This window comes from Dromiciops gliroides, chromosome 2 (genome assembly GCF_019393635.1).
Source record: "Dromiciops gliroides isolate mDroGli1 chromosome 2, mDroGli1.pri, whole genome shotgun sequence".
Classification (NCBI taxonomy): Eukaryota; Metazoa; Chordata; class Mammalia; order Microbiotheria; family Microbiotheriidae; genus Dromiciops; species Dromiciops gliroides.
Window position 1 is genome coordinate 383,728,881 of NC_057862.1, and position 14,073 is coordinate 383,742,953.

General features: G+C 38.4%; 1 protein-coding gene across 2 annotated transcripts in view; it reads left to right on the forward strand.

Moving 5' to 3' along the window:
* Positions 1-14,073, forward strand: part of CNTRL (centriolin) — a 109,514-nt gene that overhangs the window by 65,476 nt on the left and 29,965 nt on the right. For both annotated transcript variants that reach the window (XM_043989266.1, XM_043989265.1), the window contains 6 exons: positions 5,344-5,543; positions 8,184-8,376; positions 11,875-12,005; positions 12,147-12,287; positions 12,491-12,614; positions 13,652-13,816. In XM_043989266.1, coding sequence (XP_043845201.1) covers positions 5,344-5,543; positions 8,184-8,376; positions 11,875-12,005; positions 12,147-12,287; positions 12,491-12,614; positions 13,652-13,816 — 954 coding nt within the window. The remainder of the gene's footprint in view (positions 1-5,343; positions 5,544-8,183; positions 8,377-11,874; positions 12,006-12,146; positions 12,288-12,490; positions 12,615-13,651; positions 13,817-14,073) is intronic.

A 14,073-nucleotide genomic window follows, 5' to 3' on the forward strand; every position in this document is an offset into this window, starting at 1 on the left:
TCGAATTTCCTCATTTTACTAAAGTCTAAAAAGGTTAAATGATTTACCCAAGGTATGACCTGGTAAAGCTGGGGTTCAAAGCCAGATGCTCCCATTCTAAATCCAGTACTTCCTCCTATGCTTTACCCAACTTTTGATTGAATTGTATTCTGAAAGCTTGTTCGTAAATCAGTTGTTTGAAAGTCAGAAAGTGTTTCCCTGGAAACAGTGTTATATGTGGTGGCCAGGTGCTCACACTGGCCCATTCTTGTCAATTTGACCCATTATTTCATTTTGGTAATTCTAGCTACCACTTAAAACACTGTTTCTATGGAAACATGGGTTCTGAGTTCTACCTTAGAACTTGGGATGCCAGAAACGCCTTTCTCCTCTGCTTCACTGCTGTACCACTAACTGAAAAAGGCCCCTCCCCCCATCCCTTTATAATCCCTGCCCACACGCAGCAACAAAGGAGGACAGTGTCATTTTTTACCCTGTGATGGAGAGTGGGTCTGGGGTCCCCTACCTGAGGTATTGTGGGAAGGAAGTCTCTGGCTAAGGAACCATGAGGAGAAAGGGAAAAGTCACCTGCCAGGCCAAAGTGAGACAGGAGCTCCCCACCAGGGCACAACAAGGAGGGAGTCCCCCACGACATTGCAGCAGACAGAGAATTCCCTTCCCCTGTGGCCACCATTCCAGGGTAAGGGAAATTATATATCTGGTAATATCCCTGAGTTTACTTATATACTTAAAAAGAATGGCATTGGTGACAAAATATGGCCTCATTAATATTATCCTGTAATTTTTCAATGTCCTTTATATATTTTTCTTTTTGATAAACATGAGTGACCAAAAATCTAAACTTAGTAATCATTAACAAAAAAATCAAATAAACAATCATATATAAAACCACAAATTTTAAATACTTTGAGATGTGTATATTAACTTTGACAAAATAGTGACAAAAAACTTTGTATCCATGTTCCTTTCTAATCATTTTCTTCTATGGACTTTTCTAAATTTTGTTGATATGTTTTTATATACTGTTTGTATGTTCAGACTTTTCTTTTTTTCATTTATTTAGAATTTTATTTTTCCCCAAATTACACCTAAAAAAATTTTTAACATCCATTTTTAAAACTTTGTGTTCAAAATTCTCTTTTCCCCTCCCCCCTTAAGAATGCAAGCAGTTTGGGGGCAGCTAGGTGGCGCAGTGGGTAGAGCACCGGCCCTGGAGTCAGGAGGACCTGAGTTCAAATCCAGCCTCAGACACTTAACACTTATTAGCTGTGTGACCCTGGGCAAGTCACTTAACCCCAATTGCCTCACTAAAAAAACAAAAAACAAAACAAAACAAAAAGAATGCAAGCAGTTCAATATAAGTTATACATGTGTAGTCATGTAAAACATTTCCACATTAGTCAGGTTGTGAAAGAAAACAGAAAAAAAACTTAAGAAAAAGAAACTAAAAAACATATGCTTCAATCTGTATTCAGATACCTTCACTTCTTTCTCTGGAAATAGATTGCATTTTGTTTTTGTTTTGCAGGGCAATGAGGGTTAAGTGACTTTGCCCAGGGTCACACAGCTAGTAAGTGTCAAGTGTCTGAGATCGGATTTGAACTCAAGTCCTCCTGAATCCAGGGCCGGTGCTTTATCCACTGCGCCACCTAGCTGCCCCAATAGATTTCATTTTTAATAAGTCCTTCAGAGTTGTCTTGGATCATTGTATTGCTGAGAGTAGCTAAGTCATTCACAGCTGATCATCTTACAATATTGCTGTTACTTCATATACACTTTGCATCAGCTCATGTAAGTTCAGGTTTTTCTGAGAGCATCCTGCTCATCATTTCTTTTTTTGTTGTTGTTTTTTCAAATATTTCAATAAGAGTTCTCTGCCAGGCATTTAAAACACCAGTTTGTGAGGATAGACTCCATTGGAGAGAGAAAATACAGAATGCAGGTAGCCACGGAGCTGAGGAATCTTCTTGATTTGGGGCAGGATCTGAGAGTCCACTTCTTTCTAGTCAGCCTTGCACTGCTCTGTAATCTCATATTTCTCTTTTTCTGTGTCAAAAATCTCTCTTTCTTGGTGTCTAGGTTTACGGAGCCTCTTCTTCTTGAAGACATGATCATATGAGCATCTGTGATGCTCATCATTTCTTATAGAACAATAGTGTCCCATCACAATCTCATCCCACAATTTGTTCAGCCATTTCCCAATGGATGGGCATCTCCTCACTTTCAAATTCTTTGCACCATAAAAAGTCTGCCATAAATATTTTTGTATGTATAAGTCCTTTAACTTTTTGTTTTTTATCTCTTTTTGGATACCGACCTAGTAGTCATATTACTAGGTCAAAGAGTATGCATGTTTTATAGCCCTTTGGCCATAGCTCCAAATTGCTCTACAGAATGTTTGAATCAGTTTACAACTCCACCAACAGTGCATCAATGTCTCATTTTCCCCATATCTCCTACAGCATTTGTCATTGTCCTCGGCTGTCCTATTATCTAATCCACTAGGTATGAGGTAATGTCCCAGAATTGTTCTGACTTGCATCTATCTAATCAGTAGTGAGTTAGAGCATTTTTCTTCTTATGGCTCTGGATAGCTTTGATTATTTCATCTGAAAACGGTTCATATCTTTTGATCATTTGTCACTTGGGGAATAGCTCTTATTTTAACAACTTTGACTCAGTTCTCTATGTGTTTGAGAAATGGGGCCTTTATCAGACAAACTTGCTTTAAAATGTTTTCACAGTTCCTTATTGCTAACTGCTTTTCCCTCCATCATACTCCCTCCTCATGTCATTTAGTCTGTTCTCTATCTCCTTTTCATTCTTTCCCTCCTCAAAGGTGTTTTGGTTCTGATTGCCTCCTCCCCCAGTCTGTCCTTCCTTTTATCACACACCCCTCCTTGTCCCCTTTCCCTCCTATTTTCCTGCAGGGTAAGATAGATTAATATATCCTATTGTGTGTATGTGTTACTCCCTCTTGGAGCCAATTCTGATGAGAGTAAGGTTCACTCACTCCCCAGCACCTCCCTCATATCCCCCTCCACTGTATAAGCTTTTTCTTGCTTCTTTTATGTGAGATACTTTACCCCATTATATTCCACTTCTCCCTTTCCGTTTCTCCCAGTGCATTCCTTTCTCACCCCTTAATTTAATTTTATTTCTTTTAGGAATTAGCATCCCTTCATATTAAAACTCACACCTGTGCCCTCTGTCTAAATATACTCCATCCAATAACGAAAAAGTTCTTATGAGTTACAAGTATCATCCTCCCATGTAAGAATATGAACAATTTAATCTTTTAATGTCCCTTATGATTTCTTTTTCCTATTTAACTTTTTATGCTTCTCCAGGGTTTTTTATTTGAAAGTCACATTTGTTTCCACTGTGGAGGGCACACTGTCACAAGCTTCAGGGGATTTGTGCAGCTGTTTTCAGAGATACTTCTAGGAATTTATAAGTTTTTAGTTCTTCCAAGGTGGTATGATTTAAGGAGAGGTATGTTTTCTACTCTCCTAGCCTGTACTTTGGTCTGCAAGCAAACCACAGGCCTGCTTTTCTGCCCTGAAACTATGAACAGAATCCTGCTACACTGTGGATGCAAGCTCTTATGTGCTTGTGCTTCTCCCCTGCCTGGGACCACCACCCACGACTGTGACCTAGATCCAAGTATGGGCAAAACAATGGAGTCCTGCCTTAGTGCTAACAAAGAGATCCCTGTAATCTCCTTATGGTCAGCTGTTTGACCCCGTTATTGTCTGTGGGCTGAGTTCCAGAAACAGTAGCTGCTGTTGCTGTTGATTCAGGGGCTCCAGGGGCTTGCTCCTGGTTTTCTGGGGCTGAGGCTGGGACAGAGGCTGGAACTGGGGCTGGGACTGGGGCTGGGCTGGTGTGTCCTGTGCTGGGCTGTGCTCTACTCTCACCCAGGTACAACAGACCTTTCCTGCCAACCTTCTAAGTTGTCTTTGGCTGGAAAATTACTTCACCTTGTCTTTTTGTGGGTTCTGCTGCTCCAGGAATTGTCTTATTGCATTATTTTAAGGTATTTGGAAGGGTTTTGGGGAGAGCTCAGGCAAGTCACTGCCTTTCCTCTGTCATCTTGGCTCTGCCTCCTGCTCTGACTTTTCTTACTTTGCTCTGCATTTTTTCATATAACTTCTTGTTTTTCTTTGTATTCCTCAAATTTGTCATTATGGTACAGTAAAAATTATATTGTGCTTATGCCACAGTTTATTAAAATGTTTCCCAATTATTGTAAATAATATATTTGTTGTTTCTTTTTTATAATATAAAGATAATTTAAATATTTTATACAGATGTGCCCCATACGGTTCTAACACCATTTCATATAGAATCCTATAATTCTATTTTGTGCTATATATATCTCTTATGCCTCTTGACAGTGATTTTTGTTTTGGTTCCAACCCATGATTTATTTCATCACTCCCTCTGCAAATGCAGATCAGCAACAGCACCACAACTTACAGACATAGAGAGGAGCATGGGGCACTGAGAGGTTAAATGGCTTTTCCAGGGTCACATAGCCAGGAGGAGTCCAGGCTATACTTAGTACCCAGGTGTTCCTCATTCTAAGGCTGGCCCTCTAGCCATTATAACTCACTGCCTTTCTCGATACATACATTATAATTTCATTGAATTGACTAGTTGCTTGAGGTATTCTTAGGACAAAAAATTGAACACTCCCATGTGTATGAAAGCAGTATCACTAAAATGAAATCTCTTCAAGGGAAGAATAAACAGGCTTCTACTGACAAAGAACACTGATTATAGGCTGACCACTGATTTTCTGCAACCTGTTCAAATCAATGTAATGATTGGAATGACGCCACCTACTGGAGACTTACTATAGGAAAGCTCCACCATGAGGAGAATGCCTCAGAGGGCAATGCCATGCAGCTTTTCCTTGGCGTCAGGAAGTGACGTTTGCTCATGGGTGCTGTCTATCAAGGCTACCAGCTAATCAACTTGAGGAGCCTCCTATTTTCTGGGAGGGGACAGGAAGGAGGAAGGAGGGCCTGCGCAGAGAGCTCTGTGTCTTTTGGATTCCTGACTTGGTGGTGATGGCAGGAAAAGACAGAGAGGAGCTAAGGAAAGATAGGATTGCGAGGTTGTAAGAATTCTGTTTTCAATCTTTCTCTTTCTATATTTCAATAAACCCTTAAAAATCTAAACTCGTTTTATCAGTGATTTTAGTCAGTTTCTCCAAAAACTGGGGGAACAGATTAGAACCCATATTTAGAATTTTAAATTACACATCAATATACTGTGTTGTGGGCATTAAAGGAAGAAAAACTTTTTTTTTTAATTGTTGCATTTTTCATTTAGGAGAATGAGATTTCTAAATTGGAAGACATTGTACACCATGTCAAAATTAAGAGGCAAGAAGACAAGGCAGCAAGGCAGCAGGCTAAGAGAGAAATGGAAGAACTTCATCAAAATATTGAAGAGCTTTTGCATGAGAGAAAAGACTTAGAAGAAGAAATGGCAGAAATACATAGGAACCTCCAGAAACACAGCAAACGAAAGTAAGAGCATGCATTTAGAGAGACAGCATGAGTTGGAAGACTGATGTTCCCAGATGACCTAGGTCCAAACCCTGGCTCTGCCACTTACTAACTGAAACAGTGAGCAAAGTCCTTCCCTCCTTTGAGTCTTAGACTTAGACTTTAGCAAGAGTTTATATAAAGTGCTATATACATTCCAGCCATTAGTACTATGATGAGTAGAAATTAGCTAGTTAAGGGAAAATGCATTTATTTGAAGATTAGTCTAACTAGCAAGAGGGCTGATTTCAGAATCAGATCAGTATAGGTTTAACTTGTTAAAACTGTGTATCCTGATGGTCAGTAATCTCCCATTGGAATAGAAATCTTGTTTAGTAGTTATCTTGGAAGTCATGAGATCATAGGAAACAATGATTTATTGCTGTGGAGGGGACCCTCAAGATAATCTAGTCTAATCCCCCAACTTTATGCATAATAAAACTGAGGCACAGAGAAAAGTGATGTATGTATGTTTAAGTTTCAGTGAACATGTATGTAGTAAGTAGTAAAGCTGAAATTTGAACTTGGATCCTCTGGCTCAAAAGGCAGTGTTGATGTTTTTTCCCCCAATTCCCAAGTCCCATCAGTTCTATGAGAGAGCCATCTTTTATCTATGAAACACCCCTGGTTTCCAATTCAGATATAACTGTTTGCCTCTGTGTTCAATGTTCATAATTACCCTTTAAAAAATAATTTTTATTGATAATTTTTGTTTTATTATCAGTTATTCCTGGATGTATCCCCTCCATCTCCACCACTTTGACAAGTAAGCCTTCCCTTGTAACAAAAAAAAAAACAAAACAGTTGAGCAAAACCAACACATTGACTGCATTTGACTGTATGCAACATACTACATGCATAATCCCCCACCTCTCCAGTGAAATTGGAGGCTTATTTGCTCACTTTTATTTGTGGATCAGTATTGAAATTATAATCATTCAACATTGTTTCCTTTTAAATTGCTCTTGTTATTATGTACAGTATTTTCCAGAATTCTGCTTACTTCACTCTTCATAAATTTGCATACATTTTTCTGTTCTGTAAATTCTTCATACTCATCCTTTCTGCCACATTTTGTTGAGTCCTTTCCTATTCGATGGATACCCATTTTGCTTCCAGTTCTTTGCTAAAAGAACACAAAAAGTATTGCTATGAAGACTTTATGTGTTCTTTCTGTCTGTGACCTCCTTGGGATATATGCCTAACAGAGGAATCTCTTTGTATCAGAAGATATGAGCAGTTAATGACTTTGCTCATATAATTCCAGATGATTTTCCAGAATGATTGTACCAACTCACAGCTTGACCAAGAGTGTATTAGTGTATCTGTCCTCGACATTTGCTATTTCAATTTTTTTATCATCTTTGTCAACTGATGAGATTAGAGACAAAACCTCAGAGTTGTTTTTATTTGCAATTTCTTTTATTCATGAATTGGAGCAATCTTTTGAAAATCTTTTGAGAACTGTTCATGTCCTTTGACTATTTTTTTTTTTTGGTGAGGCAGTGAGGGTTAATTGACTTGCCCAGCATCACACAGCTAGTGTCAAGTGTCTGAGGCTGGATTTGAACTCAGATCCTCCTGAATCCAAGGGCAGTGCTTTATCCACTGCACCACCTAGCTGTTCCCTCCTTTGACTATCTTTAAAGAATAGTTCTTGGTCTTTATTTTATCCTCTTTATATATGAAATATTAAACCTTTTTCAAAAATATTTTAGGCATTTTTTTCATTTGATAGTTTTCTTTCTTATCTTAACTACATTCATTCTGTTTGTAAAAAAGCTTTTCAAATTCATGTAATCCAGATTACCTATTTTTTTATCTTTTGTTATCATCTCTACTTCCTATTTGATTAAAAATTCTTTCCCTAACTACAGTTGGGAAAAACAGTTCCTTTCACTTTACTTATTTTTTTCATGGTGTCACCTTCTACGTTTGGGTCACATGTTCTGTAGCATATGATGTAAGATTCTGGTCCAAACCTATTTTTACCGAACTGTTTTAGTTTTCCCAGCAGTTCTTATTAAATAAGGAGTCCTTCCCTAAGTAGTCTTTGTTCATAGATTTATTGAACACTGAGCTCTACTGAGTTTAGTTGTTTCTGATTCCTGTTTTTCTCCTCTGTTCTAATGGTCTAATTTTATTTTATTTTTTTAGCCAGTGTGACTGACTTTTGCTGGTTACTGCTTTATGCTTTAATGTCTGGAAATATTAATTCCCCCTTCATTCCTACTTTTTTTTGTTTTGTTTTGGTTTGGTTTGGTTTTGGTGAGGCAATTGGGGTTAAGTGACTTGCCCCAGGGTCACACAGCTAGTAAGCGTTAAGTGTCTGAGGCCAGATTTGAACTCAGGTACTCCCGAATCCAGGGCCAGTGTTCCATCCACTGCACCATCTAGCTGCCCCTCATTCCTACTTTTTAAAAACTTTCCTTAAGATGTTAGATTTTTTGTTCTTTCAAATAAAGTTTGCTTTATTTTGTCTATCTTTCAAAGTAATGATTGTTATAATGCTGTCTGTGCCTTAATTTAAATATTATTGTCTTTTATAGTGTATTAAAGCAGCCCAACCATGAACAGTGACTATCCTTCCAGTTATTTAAGTCTTTATTTCTTTCTTTTGAGGGATTTCATGGAAGGACGTGGTGACAGTCTTGTTACTGATGTAGGAATAGATGCATCATCCAAACACCACAACCAAATTATAGATGAAATTGGGTGCATTGAGTCAACTCTTCTGAAACGCCGGGCAGAGCTCAGAGAAGCAGATCGACTCCTGGCTGAGGCTGAAACAGAACTTTCCAGCACAAAAGAGAAAGTATGTCCTTGCTTTGCTTCTTATACTCGGGTAGCTTAATCTTAAGCTTATTAAACTCATAGCCATTGACTAGGGATTTTGAGGATTCCAAAAGTTGATTTGTTTGCTTCATTTCTTTTACTTCCCTTTAGCTAGGTTACATAAAATGGAACTAAAGACACCTTGGTCCTTAACCTTCTGAATGTTTATGTTTATTATCATTATCATTTTTATGTAAGGCATATATTATAAGCAATTTGTCAGATGCTGTCAAAAACTTAACTTTCTAAAGATTTTTAAAACCCCTCAGAAGTCTGACTCCTCCTTAGTAGAATTATGGACTGTGAGCTAGAATGGACCTTTGAGATTGTCTGGTCCAGCCTCCTCACTTTATAGATGAAGAAACTGACATTTAAAGAGGGAAAGTGACTTGTCCTAGGTCACACTTTTGGTAAAGCTATCAAAATGTTTTTGCTGTTGAAATTAGCAAAGACCTACAAGAAAAAGTTGGGACAGAGAATTTGTATGCCCCTATCGGGGTTTGAAAATGGAACCCTGATATGTTACCTATGTATCCATCACCAAAACATACGTCATTTGACTTAGCACAAAATAAATCCTTTTGTGTTGTGGAGAGAAGGATTTACTGGCATTAAAAATATATGCACTTGGGGCGGCTAGGTGGCACAGGGGATAGAGCACCGGCCCTGGAGTCAGGAGTACCTGAGTTCAAATCCGGCCTCAGACACTTAACACTTACTAGCTGTGTGACCCTGGGCAAGTCACTTAACCCCGATTGCCTCACTAAAATATATATATATGCACTTATTCAAAATAAACAAACAAACCTCTACTTAAGTCTTCCTCCAGTATCTCATTATGGTGTATTGGTGACCCTGGATTCTTGAAGGGTATGCCAATATAGTATAATTCTGACAAATCTTGCCCAAGCTGGAAAGGCTCTGACTAAAGACCAGAAATGTACCATGTGCCTTTCACACAAAGGGGTAACCTGAGGATAAAGAGGCTCATTACAAGATGGTTGGCCACTGGCTAATGAATTTTTGGCGACAGCAACTTAAGAAATCATCAAAAAGATGTTGTGATATTTATTAGTGGGCAAAGTATTCATGATAATGAAATGTTGGATTTTTAAAACTCTTAAGAAGTCACATTAAAAAGAGCCCCTTGCTTTTCTTTGTGTTGTGCCCAATGTAGGTTCCTACCCAGTTTGTGTACCCTTCATTTTTAATAAAATTAATTAAAGAATTAAAATATGATCGTTGCTTTTGACAAAGCAGCTTCCTGTTTACCTCGCCATGTAGGAGAATATAATAGAAAGAACTCCACGTATAGAATCAAAGGGTTTAAGTTCAAATTTGGTCTTGGCTACTCACTGTGTCTGACTTTGGGCAAGACATTTCTCTTCTCTGGGCTCAGGGTAAAATGATGATTTGGACTAGGGGATCTCTAAGGGCCTTTCCAGTTGTCACTCCTTCTCAATTTTAATCTAATTCAGAGCCAATCTGTCAATCAGCATTTATTAAGCATTTAGTCTGTTCTTAGCATTGTGCTAAATGTTGGGGACAGATACAAAGAAAGGCAGAAACATAGTCTCTGCTCCCAAGGAGCTTAAGAGGGTGATGATATGAAAATAACTATATGCACACAAGATATATGCATTATAAATGGAAGATAATCTTAGATGAAGGGGACTTGAAATGAGTTTTTAAAGACATAAGGGAAGCTAAGAGTTAAAGGTGATGAGAAAAAAAAACATTCCAGGCATGGGCAAAGCCAGTTCAAATGCATAGAGGTGGGAGATGGGGTATCCCATATGAAAAAATAAAAGGTTGACTTCAGTTGGTAAAACCCAGTTTTACTTGAGCCCTGTTCAGTGAAAGGCTTAGCTTTGCTTGTATGTACTTTCAGGACTGTTGAACTCAGTTGTGATATTGCTGCTAATAGCCTTAAATGTAAAAGTTACTGATTTTGAAGGAAGGTTATTGTAGTTAACATCTTTAAGGACTCTCACTTCACTGGCTGTAAACATCATTTTCATTTGTTGGCCTCTGTGCCAGATAAGAACCCAACTGATGAAACCTCTCTTTCGTCTGTTTCTGTGTAGGAATAGACAGCTGTAGTGTTGTGGGAAAACACTGGATTTAGAGTCAGAAGATTCCTACTCTGGCATTATTCAGCTGTGTCTTTGAGCAAATTATTTAACGTCTCTAGCCCTCAGTTTCTACATCCTGTAAAGCAGGGAGAATAAGAGCCATGATACTCATCTCCCAGAATCCTCACAAGAATCAAGTGAGATAAAGGATCTAAGCAGTAAAGTGCTATAGAAATGTTGGCTGCTTTTACTGTAAAAAGTATTTTTATTAAATATCTTATCAAATTATGGATCTAAAACTAGAAGGGACCTTAGAGGTCATCTGGTCTGTCCCTTTCATTTAACAATGAAGAAACAGATCCCAGAGCTTCAGTGACTTGCCCATGGTGACACAGGTTCTGCCAAGTGTGCCATTTGAGCCCGGGGTCGTCTTGTCTTTTACTGAGTAGTGATGAAGTTTTCTTAAAAGCACCAAATTTTGGAGGGAAGCAGTGTAGTGATGTGGAAAGCCTGCTGGGTCTGGAATCACAGAGCCTGGCTTTAAATCTCAGTTCTGCCACGAGTTACTCCCTCTATGATCTTGGTCGAGTGATTTAACTCCTGGAGGCCTCAGTTCCTCATCTGTCAAATGAGGAGGTTAAATGAGGTCCTGTTCAGCTCTAATTCTATGAGTCTGTTTTAACTCTACTACTTACTAACATGAGTAAATCATTCACATCCTTGAACTTCCATTTTTTGTTCTCTCAGTAAAATAGGAATAGAGACACTTGTACCCTCTCCTCTCTGGATTGATTGTTGTAAGGTTCAAATAACATAATGTATGAGAAAGCACTTTGTAACCATAAAAACTATTTTAGAAAGATAAATTATAAAATACTCACTATATGTCAGATAAAAATAAAAGCTACCTCCTGCCATGATACAGCTCATAACTGCTCCATGTCTTAGTGTCACTTTTCATGAATGAGTCTAAAACAGTTCTTTAGCTAATGGGTAACCACCTGCCAATGAGCCAACCTGAACCATTACTTAAAGCTTTTGCGGCTTGGTAATCGGACCTGCCAGGATGTGCATTTCATCAGCCTTGCCTGTGAGTCCCGTGGCTCATCTTCTTACCATAAGGAGGCATTGCAAGAGGAGGGCTTTATTTTAAAGTAGGTAGGATGTTTGCAGCATTATTTTCAGCATTTCACAGGTAAAGAGGCTTGCACACAATCACACAGCTAACAAACTGACAGAGCAAGACTCAGAATCTCTTGCTTTCCCTGCCATTTCCACTCTTTAAGTCTGCTCCTGGTTATTAACATAGCTTGCAGGGTCCAGCAAAACTACACTTGGAGGAAGTTGGGTAATCATTTCTGTGCCACTTAACTGGGTTGTTTTAATGACAGTTTCTTTTCTAGACCAAAGATACTATTCAGAGGTACAGTGAGGTCAAGAAGCACTTGTCACGGGCAGAGCTGGATGCAGAAGAGTTAGAGCGCAGAGCCCAGGAGACAGCTGTCAAGCTGGTGAAAGCAGATCAGCAGCTAAGGTACTTTTCATTCAGAACAGCAAACATTCAATTGAACAAACATTTAAATACATGTTAAGTACTTATTATTTGCTAGGCCCTGAAGGGATATAAAACCAATGAAATCCTGCCTCCAAATTAATAGATATTAATGTATTCTAGATCCCTTCAGGTTGATAGAAGGGACTTCAGGCAGAACATGCCCGAACAGCAAGAAATCTTGAAAGAAATCAACAAAGTCATGGTTACAAGAGACCCTGACTTCTACTCTTTAAATCATAAAATAGAAAAATTGATTGAAGGGTGAGTAAATCAGCATTACAAACACTAAGTATCTTCCATATCCACATGGAGGATGGGGAAGTGATCTATTTTACCCATAGCTTATAGTACCTGGGGAAAAGTAGAAGGTAAAGCTAGAAAGTTAGGATGGTGAATCACTGTTAGCTATTTCAGGATATGGGGCAAGCTTTCTGAGGAACTCAAATGGTTGTTGAATTTTATAGACTTCAGAAGCTGCAGATGGGCACAGAAGTTGCTGAAAATAGTGGTGAAGATCATCTGCAGGTCATCAATGGGCCTGAACGTCTTCGAACAAAAAAAGCTGAGCTAGAAAAGGTGAAGAGTCAGGTATGGCATTGATTTTAACCTACACTTTAGAATAGCATCTTCACTATTGTGAAACTTATAAGCACAGGACTTGAAGGCAGACTGCCCTGTCAAACCTTATTTCCCCTAAGTCACTGCATCTTTCTGAGTCGTAATTTTCTTCATCCATAAAATGGGAAAAATAAATACTTGTGCTGCTTACTTCATAGGTCTGTTAGGAAAGGATTTTGTGACTAGCACCGTGGAAATGTCAGTTCTTATTCTGTTACTAGAAATCTCTACTTACATGTCTTAAATGTATCTGCATTTAGCCAATATCACAGCACTAGTGTTGCAGGAACAAAAGTTAGCAGCTGAAACACAATTAAGATGGGTGTATTTGTTTTTCCTGTTTAATGTATGACAGACCTCAGGATACTCATCTTTTGGACAGGCCATCTCTAAAGGGAGCGCAGGTCATATCATAATATAGGCTAGCTTACATTTATTAATATAGATAAAGTTAGGTCACAACAAACATAAAGGGTGACCAAAGTGACATATGTAGGAGTAGGGAAAGGGGTGCTTACTCAGTACAGTCAAAAATGTTAGAGCTGGAAGAGACCTTAGAACAGAGATTGTTCCAAATGGAAGGGTAAGGGAGTCATTTAATTCAACCTTGTTTTATAATGAAGAAACAGCCTAAAGATGTTATGATATCTTACCTCAGGTTGCAAAGATCATTAATGTGTCACTGAGCCTTAGAATCCAGGTATCCTGGCTCCCAACTCAGTGTTCTTTCCACTCTGCCAGACTTAACTGCCACTACTTGGAGAATTTAATGTGTTACTTGTATGTGTCTGAGCTATGGGTTTCTTCCATCTAACCAAGCTACCTAAGTCATTACCCAGATTTAAGGTACCTGGTTTTTGTAGCAACAATGGGATACGTTAAGGCTCAGAATGACTACTAAAGTTCTTTGTGCCAGATTTATTGGTCTGCCACTAGAGTTTGAATTGTATTGGATTTTATTGAATCTTTTGGATTTTAAGTGCCTTTACTCCTTTCTTTCCTTATAGATAGCAGCCCAACAGCAGGAGATGTTGATCTTGGACATGCATTTAACTCATAAGAAAGAAGAGCTACATTTGCTGCAAGTAAATGTGACCAAGGCAAAAGCTGATCTCCAAGAAACCCTTGACTTAGGGGAAACAGAAGTGACAGAGAAACGGAATCAACTTAGGGTAGGTCTTTGCATCCTTTTACAGTTTTTTCCTAAGAGTCACAGTATCATGTACTAAATTTACTTTAGGTAGTTTCTTGTCTCTTTTTAAATTACATAGTATAGAATCCAAGTTTTAACTTACCCAAAGCATGTTCAGCCAGAATATTCTATCACCCATTTTAGAGAATATCTGTAAAATCTATCTTTATTATTTTGTGCCATGTTCTGACTTTTCGTATCCAAACATTTTAAGTTCTCCTCCAGTTGTAACATTCT